The sequence below is a fragment of the Protopterus annectens genome, chromosome 3.part1 (assembly GCF_019279795.1).
Source record: "Protopterus annectens isolate FY-2018-M chromosome 3.part1, PAN1.0, whole genome shotgun sequence".
NCBI lineage: Eukaryota > Metazoa > Chordata > Ceratodontiformes > Protopteridae > Protopterus > Protopterus annectens.
The window spans coordinates 218,197,976-218,213,247 of NC_056732.1; the positions used below are offsets into that span (position 1 = coordinate 218,197,976).

The 15,272-nt window shown below is 39.6% G+C and overlaps 1 protein-coding gene across 1 annotated transcript in view; it reads right to left on the reverse strand.

Annotated features, from left to right (window-relative positions):
- DNAJC13 (DnaJ heat shock protein family (Hsp40) member C13) overlaps positions 1-15,272 on the reverse strand; it is a gene marked incomplete in the record, with an annotated part of 3,140,357 nt that overhangs the window by 1,924,827 nt on the left and 1,200,258 nt on the right. Inside the window, 1 exon segment of the mRNA XM_044066722.1 lies at positions 3,236-3,331. Within this exon segment, the coding sequence (XP_043922657.1) occupies positions 3,236-3,331 (96 nt within the window).

The window sequence follows — 15,272 nt, forward strand, 5'->3', positions numbered from 1 at the left end:
CCCCAATGACTACCATATATCCTCTTACAACAAACTAATACCAAAATTCAATTCAGCAGAGCTTATTACTTTCCTGAAAATAATTCTAAACATGTATTACTGTCCTTCACATCCCTCCTCGCGATAATACAGCTATACTAGAAGATATCCGTATTAGATTTCATTCTAATACGTTCAGGAGCATGTTTGTCAAGAATGGATAAGAACGTTTTGTTAAAATGTAGTACTGCATTTTCAAGAGGAAGAGTTTTTAAGGGGTTCCAGTTACATGCCCTGAGTTCAGTTTGAAATAGGTCCAGATTAAAATGTTTGGAGGTACGTATTTTTCTAGTAATGTGGGGGTTAAGCCAATCAGCTTTTTCTCTTGTAATAAAAGTTAGAGAGTGGTCACTGATATCGTCTGGCAAGGTTCCTAATTTGTAATTATTTTTTACTCTGTTTATAAGTATCCAGTCTAGAATGCTTTCTCTTTTGGTATGTTTATCGAGCCTAGTAGTTGAGGTGATGGTTTGGGTGAAACCATGTAGGTTGATATGAGATGAAGGGTTTTCTTCATTAAAACTATTACCATCTATGTTCAGGTCACCTAGTATGATAGTTTCCTGAGGATAAGTGGCTGATATGTAACTAAGATAATCTTCAAGGGTTGGTATATTGTTACCAGGAGGCAGGTACATACAGATGATATTAAGGGATTTTTTGGAATTTAATTGGAGTTTGATGATGATGGCTTCTATCCTGCTATCTTGAGTTGGAGAGGCTGGAAGGGCAGTGATATTTAGATGATTTCTAAAGAGACTTGCAACACCACCACCTTTTCTTTTGGGGCGGTCGAGCCTTACTATATTGTAACCTTGGGGAATAATCTCAGAGTCTTTAGTGCTAGGTTTTAGCCAGGTCTCTGAGAGGCAAAGAATATCAAATGGGTGTGTGTGAAGGAGTGCATGAAGGTATGGTACTTTGTTGTTTAAACTTTGGGTATTCAGATGTCCTATTAACAAGCTATTATTGGTTTTAGGCATAGGCACCAGGGGGGAGGGGAGAGAAGGGCCAGGGTTAGGATGGATGTCACCATCTTGAAGGGTAGGATTGCTACACTTGATTTTAAGATAGTATCTTTGTAAGGTTAGTATTTTGGTTTTATTATCAGATGTTATGACATAGTTGAGATGTCTAGGCCTGTGGAATTTAGGTAGATGATAGTTGGGGATAGGAGAAGTAAAAGGATATGGAATAAGTGGACTGAGAAATGCGGAGGTGTGTTTGTGAGGATGGAGAGTTTGGGCATCAAGTGATTTCTCGTAACAGGACAGGAGATAGACTGAGAATAGAGTGGTAAACAGTAAGAATGAGAGTAAGATCTGTGTTGGCAGGTATGGAGCCATTGTAAGATGAGTGTGAGAAGTAAGAGAAGGATGTGGAAGATATGGGGGGCAAGATGTAGAAGGGGTATACTAATGTTCAATAGATAAGAAAGTATAAAAGGAGTAGGCGAAGAGGGGATAGCAGTAATACAGTGAAGGGATAAAGGTTTAAAGTGAGATGATTAAGTAACAAGATGTAGGGAGGAGGAGAATAGGTAGAGCACAGTGGGAGTGTGTAGTGTTAAAGGGTGTGTGCATGGGTGGGAGGAAGTTTGAGCGGGAAGAAGGATTGGAAGGATGGGATAGGGGTGTGGCAAGAGAGGTATAAGGGTAGGACCCCTGGGGGTGGGTGGGAATTGGGGGTAGGGAGGGGAGCGGAGTGAGCCCGTAGAGGCGAGCAGATGGTAACAACAGAGGTGGAGAGAGGAGACAATCAGAAATGCAGGTAGGTATGGCAGGAGCAGAAAGTGTATGGGAAAGGAAACCCAAGTAGAGCAGTGGAATAGGAGATGGTATGCAGGTGTAGGTCATAAAGATGCAGAAGGAGAAAAGTGAAACTGAGAAAGACAGGCAAGATACTGGAGCAGTACTAGCACTATTGGCAAGGAGATAGGCAGACTGTAAGGTAGAATATATAGGCTGAGGGAGATAGGAGAACCAGCATAAACTTTAAATGCTAATCTGGGGCATAGGAAGTAGCGAGGAAATAAGAGAGTGAGGAGAGCACCACCTAGTGACCAGGGCAGGTAAATGAGGGAGAGAAGGGAAAAGCAGAAAAGGGACAGGGAAAGGTGGCAAGGAAAAGGAGGAAATAGTGTAATGGTGAGAGTGGAGGGGTGGTAGAGTATCAGAGGAGGAGAGTTACTGGCTGCTAGGCACACAAGCACAGGCAAATTACAGATACCTTTAACTCTTTCTTCACAGAAACTATTCAAACTCTAGCTAAACAACTTAATGCCAACAACTTCTGTCCACCTAGTAACAAACTAACTCCTCCTTTAAAGTTTCACTACAACCTATCCCTACATCATACATTCACAAACTTCTTCTCAAACTAAAACCGTGTACCCCCTCTGTCGATAAGCTCCCATCTCTTTTTCTTCAAAAGGCTGCCAAGGTTATTGCTTATCCTATCTCTATTCTCATAAATAGGACAATCAAAGAAAGAATCATCCCTGAAATCTGGAAGGTCTCTCATATTATCCCACTACACAAAGGTGGACATATGCTAACTATAGGCCCATTGCTCTCCACTCACCTTTGGCTAAGATCATGGAAAAATGTATCCACCTTCAACTTATACAATATCTCTCTCATCACAACATAATAGCAAACTGTCAACATGGCTTTAGACCACATCACAGTACCACCACTGCCCTGCTTTCTTTTGTAGATACTATTAATCAGAACCGCAACAACAACTTACTCTCTTCTGCCCTCTTCAATGACCTGTCCAAAGCATTCGATATGGTTAACCACCCCTTGTTACTTAATACTCTTGAATCCCTCTCATTCGATATCCCAGCCATTAAATGGTTTAAGTCTTACCTCACAAATAGAAAACAAGCAGTTCTCTGGGAAAACCACACCTCTTCTCTCTTGCCTGTTACCATTGGTGTTCCACAAGGCTCTATCCTTGGTCCACTTCTCTTCTCCCTTTTCTATATGCATTGTTTTCCTTTTAATTTTCTTCACTGCTCTTTTAAAGAAAACAACAGCAGATGTGACTATATGAATGTTAAGCTGTGTTTCAATTTTCATATTAATACATAGAATGTGATAAAATGAGAACCATATATACCCACAAAAATGATTAAAACATTCTAACATTAAAAAGTCAAACAGAGTTAAAAAAAAAAAAGTATACTTACAGTAGCAATTTTCACATTATCCCTGATATGCATGCGATCAATATCCTTCTCGGGTACTGGGTCTGTGCTTTCCAGATATGTCAGTAAACCAACTGGCTGCAATGATAAAAAATATGAGTGCAACAGCAATACCACAAATATCCCCAGAACAACAAACATGACGAGGTTACATAATCAATAGAATGAGATAAACTTAAGATGCTCTCTCTTATCAATGAAATGAAGCTGCTGTAATTTCAATAAAACATGGCATTGCAATCAAAGGATAACACTTTAATCTTCTGCATCAAATGATATTAATGACCCTGTGCAATCATATTTTACATGATCTTGACCAGGGGTCTCAAACTCAAATATTCACATGGACGCTCTGTGAGGACTAGCAAACGCAGACAATGGTTACAATCTTCAAGAAGGAAAACAAAAATATGCAGGCAGTGTAGCTGCAAAAGTGTAGTCGCTCCCCTCATCTAGAATTATACTAGTTTGAGGTCCAGGGATCTCTAACAGCATAGCACTTGATCTTGTCATCCTATCAGCAGTTTCTGTAGTACAAGGCTTACTTTGATACACTGAAGGCAAACTGTGGTTGCCAAGTCAATAATACAGTGCAACCAAATTCCTGAAGTAACTGTTGCATCTGCACCAAAAGTTTAGCTATGTAGACATCCTGTACTATTCCAAGGCTTTCACAGCATTTCAGTCAGAAGATTCTTACATGCTGGCACTTTCTTCATTCAAGTGGTACTCTTCAGTGAAGCAGTCCACCTGTTCCTTAGAAACCATACATGATATCAGCATAGGAAAGGCCAAAAATAGGAAAGAACTTCCTACATTCTCAGTTATTTTCCATCACAGTTAAACAAGTCCAGCAAGGAGGATCCAATGAAATGACCCAGAAAAGGAGGCCCATATACAAACTACAGCATCAAAGAAAGAAAAAAAAAAACACTTCCAGTGATCATGCCCCTACACATGGGTAGCTCTATCAGTGATCCTGGGAAATGTAAACTCATTAGACTGACTAGGCTAATCTACGATGTCATGGAACACATTACACCCGACCCTCAAACTATGACATCGGAAACCTTATCATAGACTAGCATCATTTTAGCTTTGTCAAATGGAGAACCTGCCTATTCAACTTGAATTTCTTTGACAGGGTCACACAGACTGTAGACAGTAGTTATTTTGTTTACAGCTTATCTGGTTCTGGCCAAAGCATTCAACACTACAGCCTATGATGGCATAGTTAACAGGTTATCTGCCTTAAAAGTTGATCAGTAACTGCAGAAATGAACAGCCAACTGGCTGAAAGACAGAACCTAAACAAATAAGGTGGTGGGTGTCAACACCAAAACTATGAGCTTAACTAGTGCGTTTGCCCCATGGTTTAGTATTAGGACCCCTCCTTTTAGCATATACTTCTCTGATCTCCATAAAAGAAATCAGGGCCTTTGGTTAACTAAGTTTGCAGATGACTGCAAACTGTGTTCATGTCAATTATACAATAAAGGCTCACTCTTATTCTAAAATGTTCAATGACAGGACAGCCCAATCAGTGTGCCCACTATAAATAAAGCATATACCAATGTAAAAAGGTCTATCCATTCATGCACTGTTGAGCAGCCATACTTTGGATTTTAGTGTCCGGTACATGACAATTTCTCACTGCTTCTAGCTTTTCTTTTTGCGATCCAACAACTCCCCTTCCCATTACTTAACCTAAGTATTTTATCTGTACCATCTCTAACTTGCTCTTGATGACATTGAATGTCAACCTGTCTTGCTCGAGAAAGACAACATAGCCTGTACTTTGGCTAGATGAGTGTCCCCAATCCTCAGAATGCTTTATGACATTGTCTTGGTAAGCAGCGGTATAATTGACATGGGAATTTTGACTCCATCCATTAATCTCTGAAAGGTTGCAGGGGTACTCTGTTGCCCAAATAAAAGCCAATATGCTGGAATAAGTCTTCAGAGTTTGAAAAGTCTGTTTTTATCCCATCATCAACTGTTAGAGAGATTAGCCAGTACCTTTTTTTCAGCTCTAACATGATTAAAAATGCTGTCTTTCCCCCAAAAAGTCTTCAACACTTTAATACGGGGGGGGGGGGGGCTTCTGGTATAAAATTATGGCAAGCTGCTTGCTACACAAACCATCACAAATAAAATTTAGCCATGACAACAAAAGCAGTATCAGCATTCATTTCTGAATGGCAGTACTGCACTCTCACATCATCAGCACATGTCAATCACACCTCCTACAATACATTTCAGCTCTCTCTGATTTTGCAGAACATCCTTGGACTTAACCTCATACATGTTCATAGATTAGTACTAGGCTAACTGCCCTTGCGAGCCATTTTAAGCTTAGCCAATTATCCCTTGTGAGACTCAAACTCTGTACCTTGTGTTTGTAAGGCAAACACCTTACCCATTAGGCCACCCTCCCTCACGTTCTGCACCTTGCAGAATACTTTTCTTACCTACCCTCTACCAACATTCAGACTTTGTCACCACTAATATCCTCCTGCAGTGCAACTACTTGCTTCCTTCGCGATCCCTACTTTCCCACTACCTGCTATCAATAAAATACAGATCCCCGCCACTTACCTTCAGTCAAAATATAGACTTTTTAACTCCATTTCAACTCCAACCAAGCCAAAATTAAGTGGAAAAATACTTTCCAAAAACAAGTATCTATAACTCCCCAATATACTAAAATCCTTCTAGGAAGAGACATTCACCCCTAATCGTGGCTCAATCTATCACAATGATCACCAAGAAAATTCTCTTCACACACTACCACCACAATGGTCAACCCCAAACCTCAGTAATCTAACCTTTGCTGCAATAAATGTTAGATGTACAAGACAAAACTGTTGAACTACATGCCTGGATTACCCAGCATAAACCTGATATTCTCACTGTAACTGAAACTTGGCTTAAACCCAGCATAAACGACTCTGAATTTACACCTTCCAACTACATCACCATCCATGACGACAGTATAAAGAGGAAAGCTGGTGGCATTGCTTTAATATTTCCCCAATGACTACCATATATCCTCTTACAACAAACTAACACCAAAATTCAATTCAGCAGAGCTTATTACTTTCCTGAAAATAATTCTAAACATGTATTACTGTCCTTCACATCCCTCCTCGCGATAATACAGCTATACTAGAAGATATCCTACACTGGATACCCATAACAATTCCACAAGAAAAAATATTACTAAGTAATGTGAACGTCAACTGCTTGGATATCAACTCTAACTATCCTACATCCAGCATGAACTTGTATGGTTGCACACAACTAATTCATAACTCCACACATTACAGCAAAACAAATTCCCTATTAGACTGGATCCTAATATTAGACCCTAGCAAATACACTACCACAGGTACAATGCCAGAAAAACTCAGTGATCATATCCCAATCTATACAATCAGATACATCAAACATCCACTTAAACAGCATGTTTATAAACAAGCAACCTTTCCCACAGTTTTACCTAGAAATGTTCATCACTACCCTATCATCTATTAACTGGAACTTCCTAAAAATCCTCCTCTTAGATGATTCTGTAAATGAATTCAATACTTTTTCCGAATAACAAACAGCCTTGTACCTCCTAGAAGGAACAGACTAAAAACAAATACAATTTGGCTATCCAAAAAGAGTAGAATGCTAATGCAGGATAGAGAAAAAGCATGGAAAGAATGGCAAAAATATAAAACAGAAAAGCAATTGCAGAGCCAGCAAACTGTGACAGAAAGGTTTATTAAAAATGAACAGGAGAACAAAACAGACCGGTTTCGGCTACAAGTTTATCAAGCCTTCATCAGTGCAATGAATTACAGTTGCAAACATTCTTCTTTGATAGTATAACACCACTAGAGGCTGAATAAGTGAATTACTTCAATTAGTCCATTCCATTAAAAACATTCATTAAGTCCTGGTGAAAATAAGGCAGCCACTTTGATTATCCATTGTTTTCGCTTTGTTGTTCAATAATTGATGCCAACCTGATTTATTACTTCTATTGCCTTGTATTTTATCATTGACAGTGAAACTGAAAACTGCATTATGGTGTTTCTCGGTGTGTTTGTATAGAGCATTTGTTGGTTTCTTGACCCTGATGTTACTTAAATGTTCTGAAATTATAAATTTGACTGGTCTTGAGGTCTCTCTCACATAGAAGGCAGAACAGCAACAGGTGGGCATATAAATTAGCCAATCTGACTGACAATTTGCAAAAAAATAAGTAAATTGTCGAGACTTAAACATCCTTTAGCAGTGGGTACAGTGACCACAAGGAAAACATCCCTTCAAAACCCCACCTATTAGTGTTATCGGTTTTGTACACGTTTATAGTAATTCATGTATAAAGCAAGATGTTTGCCCCTTTTAAAAGAAAAATGATATGTGTCATCCAAAATCTCACATAACCCAATGTCAGCTAATAAGATGTTCCAGTGCAAGTAGGACGTCCGTATTCCTACCATAAGTAGTAACTAATCTAATTTGTGAATTGTCTGATATTTTTGTCCCTATACTGAAGCAGATTGTTCTTATCCTGTTTGGATGCCCAGTGTTTAGCCTGGTAGATATCCCCTCTCCTGTAGCCCCTATCCCTGAATTTCATAGCTAAATATTCTTCATAAAAATAAGTAGCCGCATCCGAACATATTCGTTTGATATATAAAAACTGTGACTTTGGAATGTTTCTGCATATGTGGGGAGGATGAAAGCTGGTAGCATGGAGTAAGGGAGTTGAATGGTCAGCATTCCTGGTTACTAACACGTCCAGAAAAGTAATTCTGTGTCGAAAGTAGCTGTAAACTGAATCCCCCATTTGTTGTCATTCAAAACTCCAACAAACTCCTGAAGATATTCTATGTCTGACCTCCCACGCTAACCAACAATCATCCAAATATCGCCTCCAAATGTCGATCTCATCTATAATAATGTTATGAGACCTATCATAAATTAACTGTTCCTCAATATAGGCCATAAAGAGATCGGCATATATTGGGGGAAAGGAGGCCTCCCATGGCAGTTCCTTTGATCTGTAGATAGCAATTGTTTTAAAAGTAGAAAACATTTTTAGTCAAAACATGCTCTGCCAAACAAAGTCTCTGGGAAAAAAAAGTCATACATTATCTCACACAGAGCAGGAAATGCTATAGAAATTACTAACTTTTGACCTATAGCAATCTTACCCCCTCCCCCCAAAATACATGAAAAATGTATTCAAAAACAACTACTTGCAGGAAGAATTTCTACCCCTCACCCAACATGTGATCCATCCTTCCCACAGTACTTAAACTGCACTTCTAACCTATACAGATACTGTCATACAGCAGACATAAAAGCTACAGGTAATGACTTGTCTAAAGCCTTTGACACAGTTTGTTACAGCAAACTTCTACTTCAAATGTCCTCAACAGGTCTCTGTCCACCCTTCTATGGTTCAAAAACTTCATATCCAATAGATATCAGTCAGTAAAATGGCATTCCACCCTCTGTCCATACCTCCCAGTCATCACCAGTGTTCCACAAGATTCTATCATTGGTCCCCTCCTCACATCCATGTAACAGGCCTTCCTATTAAGGTACGCAGATGACTCCATGCTCATCTGCACATCTGACAACATGACACCGCTGCAAAAATTTACTCAGATTTATCAGACACAAACATGGTGTTGTAGATTAGTGTTTTTAGGGTTGAGTTGAGTTACAACTATTTTCCCCAAATCCCTCTCGCACGAAAAAACAAAATGTAGCCCTCTCTTAAAAATACAATCATTGAAGTCACTTCTCATAGCAAGTTATAAGGGACGACAGTGGATGACCATCTTAAATTTGGCATGCATATACAAAACTGCATAAGAAAAACTAGTAACTTTACAGAGCCAAAAGTTTTCTCAACAATGTAACTAAAACACTTGCTACTACTTATCTCCTCTCCACACTTATTTTAGACACTTGCAGACCTCTAGGCATCACAAAAATCAAAACATGAAAAATGCTAAGAAAGTTGCTAAATTTGCAGCAAATACCCCTTTTAGTGCTATACTGCGGTGGGTTCTGAAAAGCCTAAATTGGTTAGAACTAGCCCATCAACTAAAATATACAAAGCTTCTTACCACGTATAAAAATTGTCCAGCACTAAACAGTTTACACAACTATGTTCCCAGTCAAATATTACAATTCAATGAATAAAATCTCCTGTTTGTCCACAAACCAATCAAATCTGCTGGGTACTGTCCTTACCAGTATCCATCAGGTCAATAATCTTACTCCCATCTTTTAAAACCATTCCAAAAGACTTCCTAGTCAAAAGCTGCCTCTGTTCTTGCTCAACATCAGGATAAAGTATATCTTTAAATGTGAACAAGTACCTATTTATACTTTGTACCTCTCCTCTCCCTTCTTCACTTGGGAGGGTGGCCTAATGGTTCAGGTGTTTGCCTTACAAACACAAGGTACAGAGTATGAGTCTCACAAGGGATAATTGGCTAGGTTTAAAACAGCTCGCAAGGGCAGTTAGCTTAGTACTAATCTATGAGCCTATGAACTTGCGTCCTTACATCTATCAATTTATCTCACAATATCCTATAAACCTGCTATTCTGTCACTTCATTTTACAATTCCTGTTTGCATTACACTAACTTAGCTTTGATATCTCTATAAACTGGCAAACATTTCTCTAAATATTAAATCTTCATATAACTTGCATCTATTTTGTATTATGTCTAATTTAGTATAAATAAATTAGAACTTAACTACCTATTAAGATAAAAAAACCTCAACAGTGCTTGACAATGTGCAACATCATCTGAACTGTATGCTACTAAGTAACTTGCCAGCCTAAAGTGTTACTGGTGTTTTTCTACAGGTTTTGCAGGTGGTTGATGGCCAGGATCTAGTTTCATCATGTGCTCTCTGATTTGCTGTTTTGGACTTAACTGAAATCGGTGACCTGGAAGCTGCTGCTGTTTCTTTCTTGCCAACAAAAATCCATTTTGTCATGTTACTACTGACTGCATGTGAACTCAACTAATCTGCTATATTTTTTTTTTTTTAACTTGCAGACATACATATTGATAAAGATCTCCTTTTTCCATTCCTACACTGGCTTAACTTCTTAGAATCCTTTCATCTGTTTTATAAACATAATATTCTGCATGGTTGTTGTTTCCCTTAAGGATTTGCAATAAAAATCCTAGTCAGTCACTTGTATCCCCCCTCACATTTCATAGTTAGGCTCTTCCACTCTGATCGATAAACCTCTTCTCAAGTTGTGTGTATGAGCCTTAATAATAAAGTCCCCCTTCAAGTCCGGTAAGCTTAAACCACCTTGTTGTACAGGAACAATCAACTTACCCACATAACTCTTACCCTCCTTCCCTCACAAATTCCTTCAGATTTTTTAATCATTCCCAATTCTCTTTTGGTTGATAAAATATGCCTGACCTGGATACAAGACTAAGGGGCTAAAAACATTTGCAATTGTCTGTCTTGCTGTCAATATCCATAATCAGAAGATTCCAGTTTCTCAATTTTATCTTTTGTTTAGCATCTTCACATACAGGTGTGTGTTTAACGTCTTTCCGCACAATGCCTGACTGCACTTGCAAGCACACTGTCCTAAGTTGTTGTAAATGCGGTCAAACATCGTGCAGGAGGATGTTAAGCGAAGCACAATGTAAAGTATATGGAGTTCACTTAATGTCCTAGTCTCTTCATGTTCAATGGGATAGAATGTATCCCGGATGTTAAGCAACGGTAACCTGTACATCCTTAACTGCTACAACAGAAATTTTTTTAACCCACAAATACTAGATCTAACCATGTCTCCATAAGCATGAATACAGCTGAACTAATTCATGCATGGGTGTACAGGTCATCAGTATAGACACTGTTTTATCTTCATTTTATATCCTGAATAGACTTGGAAACCATCTCAAAACATTCTGCAACACCAAAATGTCCCCTTCTGACTATCACGTACAAAATATTCTCATCTGCAAATTAAGCTAACTATTCTTGATTACTATACCAGTTAATTCCTTGAATTTGTGAATCCCTATTTTCTCTGTCAAAAGCTCTAAATAAAAAGAGAACAACTCTACCTGATTCTTCAGTTCAAACAGAGTTTGTCAGAGAGGGAACCATTTAAATTCTTACCTCCAATCCTTCATGTGACCTCTATTAACCCTATTCTACCAGGGAACACAAATGTTATAATTACCCTACTGATAACATTCCAGCAGACTGTATCAAATGTTTTCTCTACATCAAGACCCATGAACACCAGAGGTGTTTTTTACACTCTGCTTCCCTCTGGATCATTCATTTCTTTTTAATGTTGTCAAATATTTGCCTCCCTTCTAAAAAAAACAGAGATTCATCTCTATCAACTTTGGTAACACTGCTGGCTACACTAAGAGAGTTACAGTTCTTGTCACCTTTGGGATCTCCTGCCAAGGACAGCCCAACATCCAGCCAGTATACCAAAGCTTTTATTACCTAGGAGTGTTGCACATCAAATGTATGCTCCTCACACAAGAGTAGAGCATAAAGGTGATGTACGAATGCTCCCAACCCAGAACTGAAATGGCTCAGGAAAACTAGGACTCCCAGTGAAAAGAACATGTACATCAAGAAAAGGGAGAGAGGATGAGAAGGGGAAGCCTTATTGGCCAGAAAGAAAATATCCATGGAGAAAAAAAAAAAGAATAGGGGTTAGAAGGGAGGGATCAGGCAGCCACGGTGGTGCAGCGGTTAGCGTTGTCGCCTCACAGCAAGAGGTTCTCCGGTTCGGTCCTTGGCTTGTGTGACTTCTGTGCGGAGTCTGCATGTCCTCCATGTGGTTGTGTGGTTTTCCTCCGGGTGCTCCGGTTTCCTCCAACATCCCAAAGACAAAGCAGACAAACAGCAACAAGGAGAAAATCGGTCACAATGTAGAAAAAAGCAGGTTAAAATACTTGAGAAATAACAATGGGACAACCACGGCAAAACACATATCTTTAATAAATAAGCAGTAAACAGATGAGCGCTTTCAGAGATGCCTCCTTCATCAGATCAATACAAAAAAATGTAAAATCAGTCTGCATATAAATACACTTGAAAAACCAATTACAATAATTAAAACCTTTAACAAATTAACATTTTCTAGCCTTTGAAATAGGTTTTAAAGGTATAAAACCATTTAAGCCTGGTGGAATTTCAGCTCTCAAACCAGCTATCCAGTGGGTTTCTTTAATTTCTGTGGCATTCTTTACATCACCACCTCTATGTGCAGGAGTGTAAATATCCACATAAATGCCACAGCAGTGTCAACCAAGTTTTGGTTATCCAGAGGAGCATCCAGGAGTTTTGCTTTAATATCATTTGGCTAGGCTTCAAGACGAAACCAGGAACAGCACCTCATCACACAGGCGGAGGCAGTAGTCCTAGTGGAGGCATCAGCTGCACTTTATAAAGTGATGGCCAACTTGAGAAGTGGAACCTAGTAAGAAAAGAGCTGAGGCCATACCCTTAGAGTCAAGCATGTCAGAGACCATCTTCCCAATCTGGGAAAGAAGAGACAAAATGTATCTCGTCACATGGGTCTGGTAACTTATATCCCTAAAGACTAAAACAGCAGAAGTATATAATTTCTTTCCAATCATCTCCATATAGCTCAACTGTCCTTGTCTGAGGAAAGGAGCTTAGAATAGGTCAACAGCCTAGAAAGCTGATCAGAAGATACAGAAATCACTGCTAGATCAGATGAAGGGTATTTCTACAAGAACTGGCAGGCATCCAGCACATTACAGAACCTGTCAGGCTTCTTAGGGGCTGGAGGTTGGGAGTCTGATGCCAGGTAAACAGCAGAGAAGGTATCCAATAGAGCAGCCAACAGAGGGCCAAGCAGGTGGTTTAGGAGAGCCCATTTGTTACAACTCATAATACCTTTTCTGGACGTGTGATACCTGGGAGCAATTTCATTTGAGACGTTCCATCATATGCAGAATAGTGTCTCCAAAGGATAGTTCCTGCAAACGGGAAATAGAATTAACAGATTCCGCTTCCTTTGACATGTCTAAAGGAAAAGTCAACAAAGAGGCATAGACTAAACAGTCAGCATTGAGTCAGAGTCCTCATCTGAGGATTCAGGGTCACTTGCCCTTTTGGGGGAGAGAACCACAAGGGTGCAGAAACCCAAACCCCCTGAGCAGGCTTTAAAGCCACTAAAACATGAAAAAGCCTTGAGTGAAGTCCTGCCATTGCCATTACGGATCTCTGTCAGCTGACACCACAAGTTTAGATTTCTGTCTTTTATTTAAGGAATGCCCACCCTGACAAAACAGGATGGGTTGGGTTAGGATCCCTGCTTGGATCTGATAAAGGTACCCAGCAGCTGCTCCCTGACAAAGATCTAAGGAATCCCTTTAGGCCCCTCAGAGATGATCAGCCATGGTTGCCACCTCAACATCTGTGGTGCATGTTTGCAAGGCATACGAGGATGTACAAGTAAATTCCATGCCGGCCACCAAGAAGGTCGCAGCAGAAGAAACCAATGGCAATACTGGAGTGTCCTCTGGGTTCTCATTCACCTCAAGAGAGATGTCTGGTGGAAGCTAGACAGCAGCAAACTCAGGCCTATATTTCTTGGCCTTTTTTTTGGCCTTCTTGAGCAGTGGCTGCACCTTGGGGTGAGTGGATTCTGCCATGGTACTTTGGGCGAACAGCTTGAGGTAATGATTCTCAAGATAAATGGAAAGGGAGGAAAGATGGTTATGTAAAGCCTTATGTACAAAAGCTTGACAGATGGAACACTAAGTGTGGTTGTGAGACGCACCTAGGCAAAATAAGTAACTATCGTAGCAGTCCTTATGGGTAATCTGTCTTCCACAGTGACATTCCCCTTTCTTGGATGACATGCAACCCACTGAAAAAATAGAAAATAAAAAAGCAACCGCAACAGGGTACTTATCTTGAAGACGTAGCTTCAGTACAAACAATAAAGTGAAGGACATTCAGACCGGCATACGATTATGGCATTTGGACTGAGGGCAATGAAGCTCTGGGTTGGAAACATTCATACTTCACCATTATGCCCTATGCTTACATACGGAGCATGCCTGATGTAGGACACTCCTAGGTAAAAGGCTTTGGTATGCTGGCCGGATGTTGGGTTATCCCTGACAGGAAATCCCAGAGGTGAAGAACACTGCAACAGTGATTTGGAAGGACGTGTAGCTATTACTCTTGTGGAATGGACTCTCAGTTTAAATGGCAAAGATTTCTATCTAGAGTTGTGCTGTACAGGATTAAGTCAACAATATGACATTCTTAACCTTCTGTCCCAATGTATTTGAAGCTTAGGACACACAACAGTTCAGGCTGCTGGCAAAGGCTCTTGACTCACTCATCGTGCCTTTTTTAGGCAATGCCATGAGGTCAAAATTACAAACATAAAAATTTCATCAAAATGCAAATTAAAGGTCATGCTGCTAAACACTAGGAGTCTAAACATGAAACTGCACTCATTGCAAGTATTCTTACCTTAGAAGATGCTGTAACAAATGATCCTTGGTTTCATACGACTTTGTTTTATTGCCCTTGTGTTCTATTGCCATAATTGAGTTTTCTTCTAAATGACTAAACTCTGTTGGCCTCAATTCCGGTGTATAGTTTATATGTCGTCGGAAGGCAAGTTATTGGTCTATAATTTTGAGGGTAGCTTGCAGGTTCACTCTTAAGTAGGAGCATTGTTTTTCCTGTTAGCCAGGTTGGTGTCTGTCTGGGGTGCGCATGTAAATAGTTCTTACTCATGGCGAAATCTTCATGCAAAGATGTTAATACGTTTAACCAGAAGTTAGGTACTGCACCTGGGCCTGGGGAGTTCCAATTAGAGGCTTTGCTTAACTTTGTTTCAATCTCTCTGGCTGTTACTTCATCCCATTTCATAGCATGTACCTTTGAACTTTGTATTCTTTCTTTTACTTCTGTCCATTTAGCATCTTTATTATGT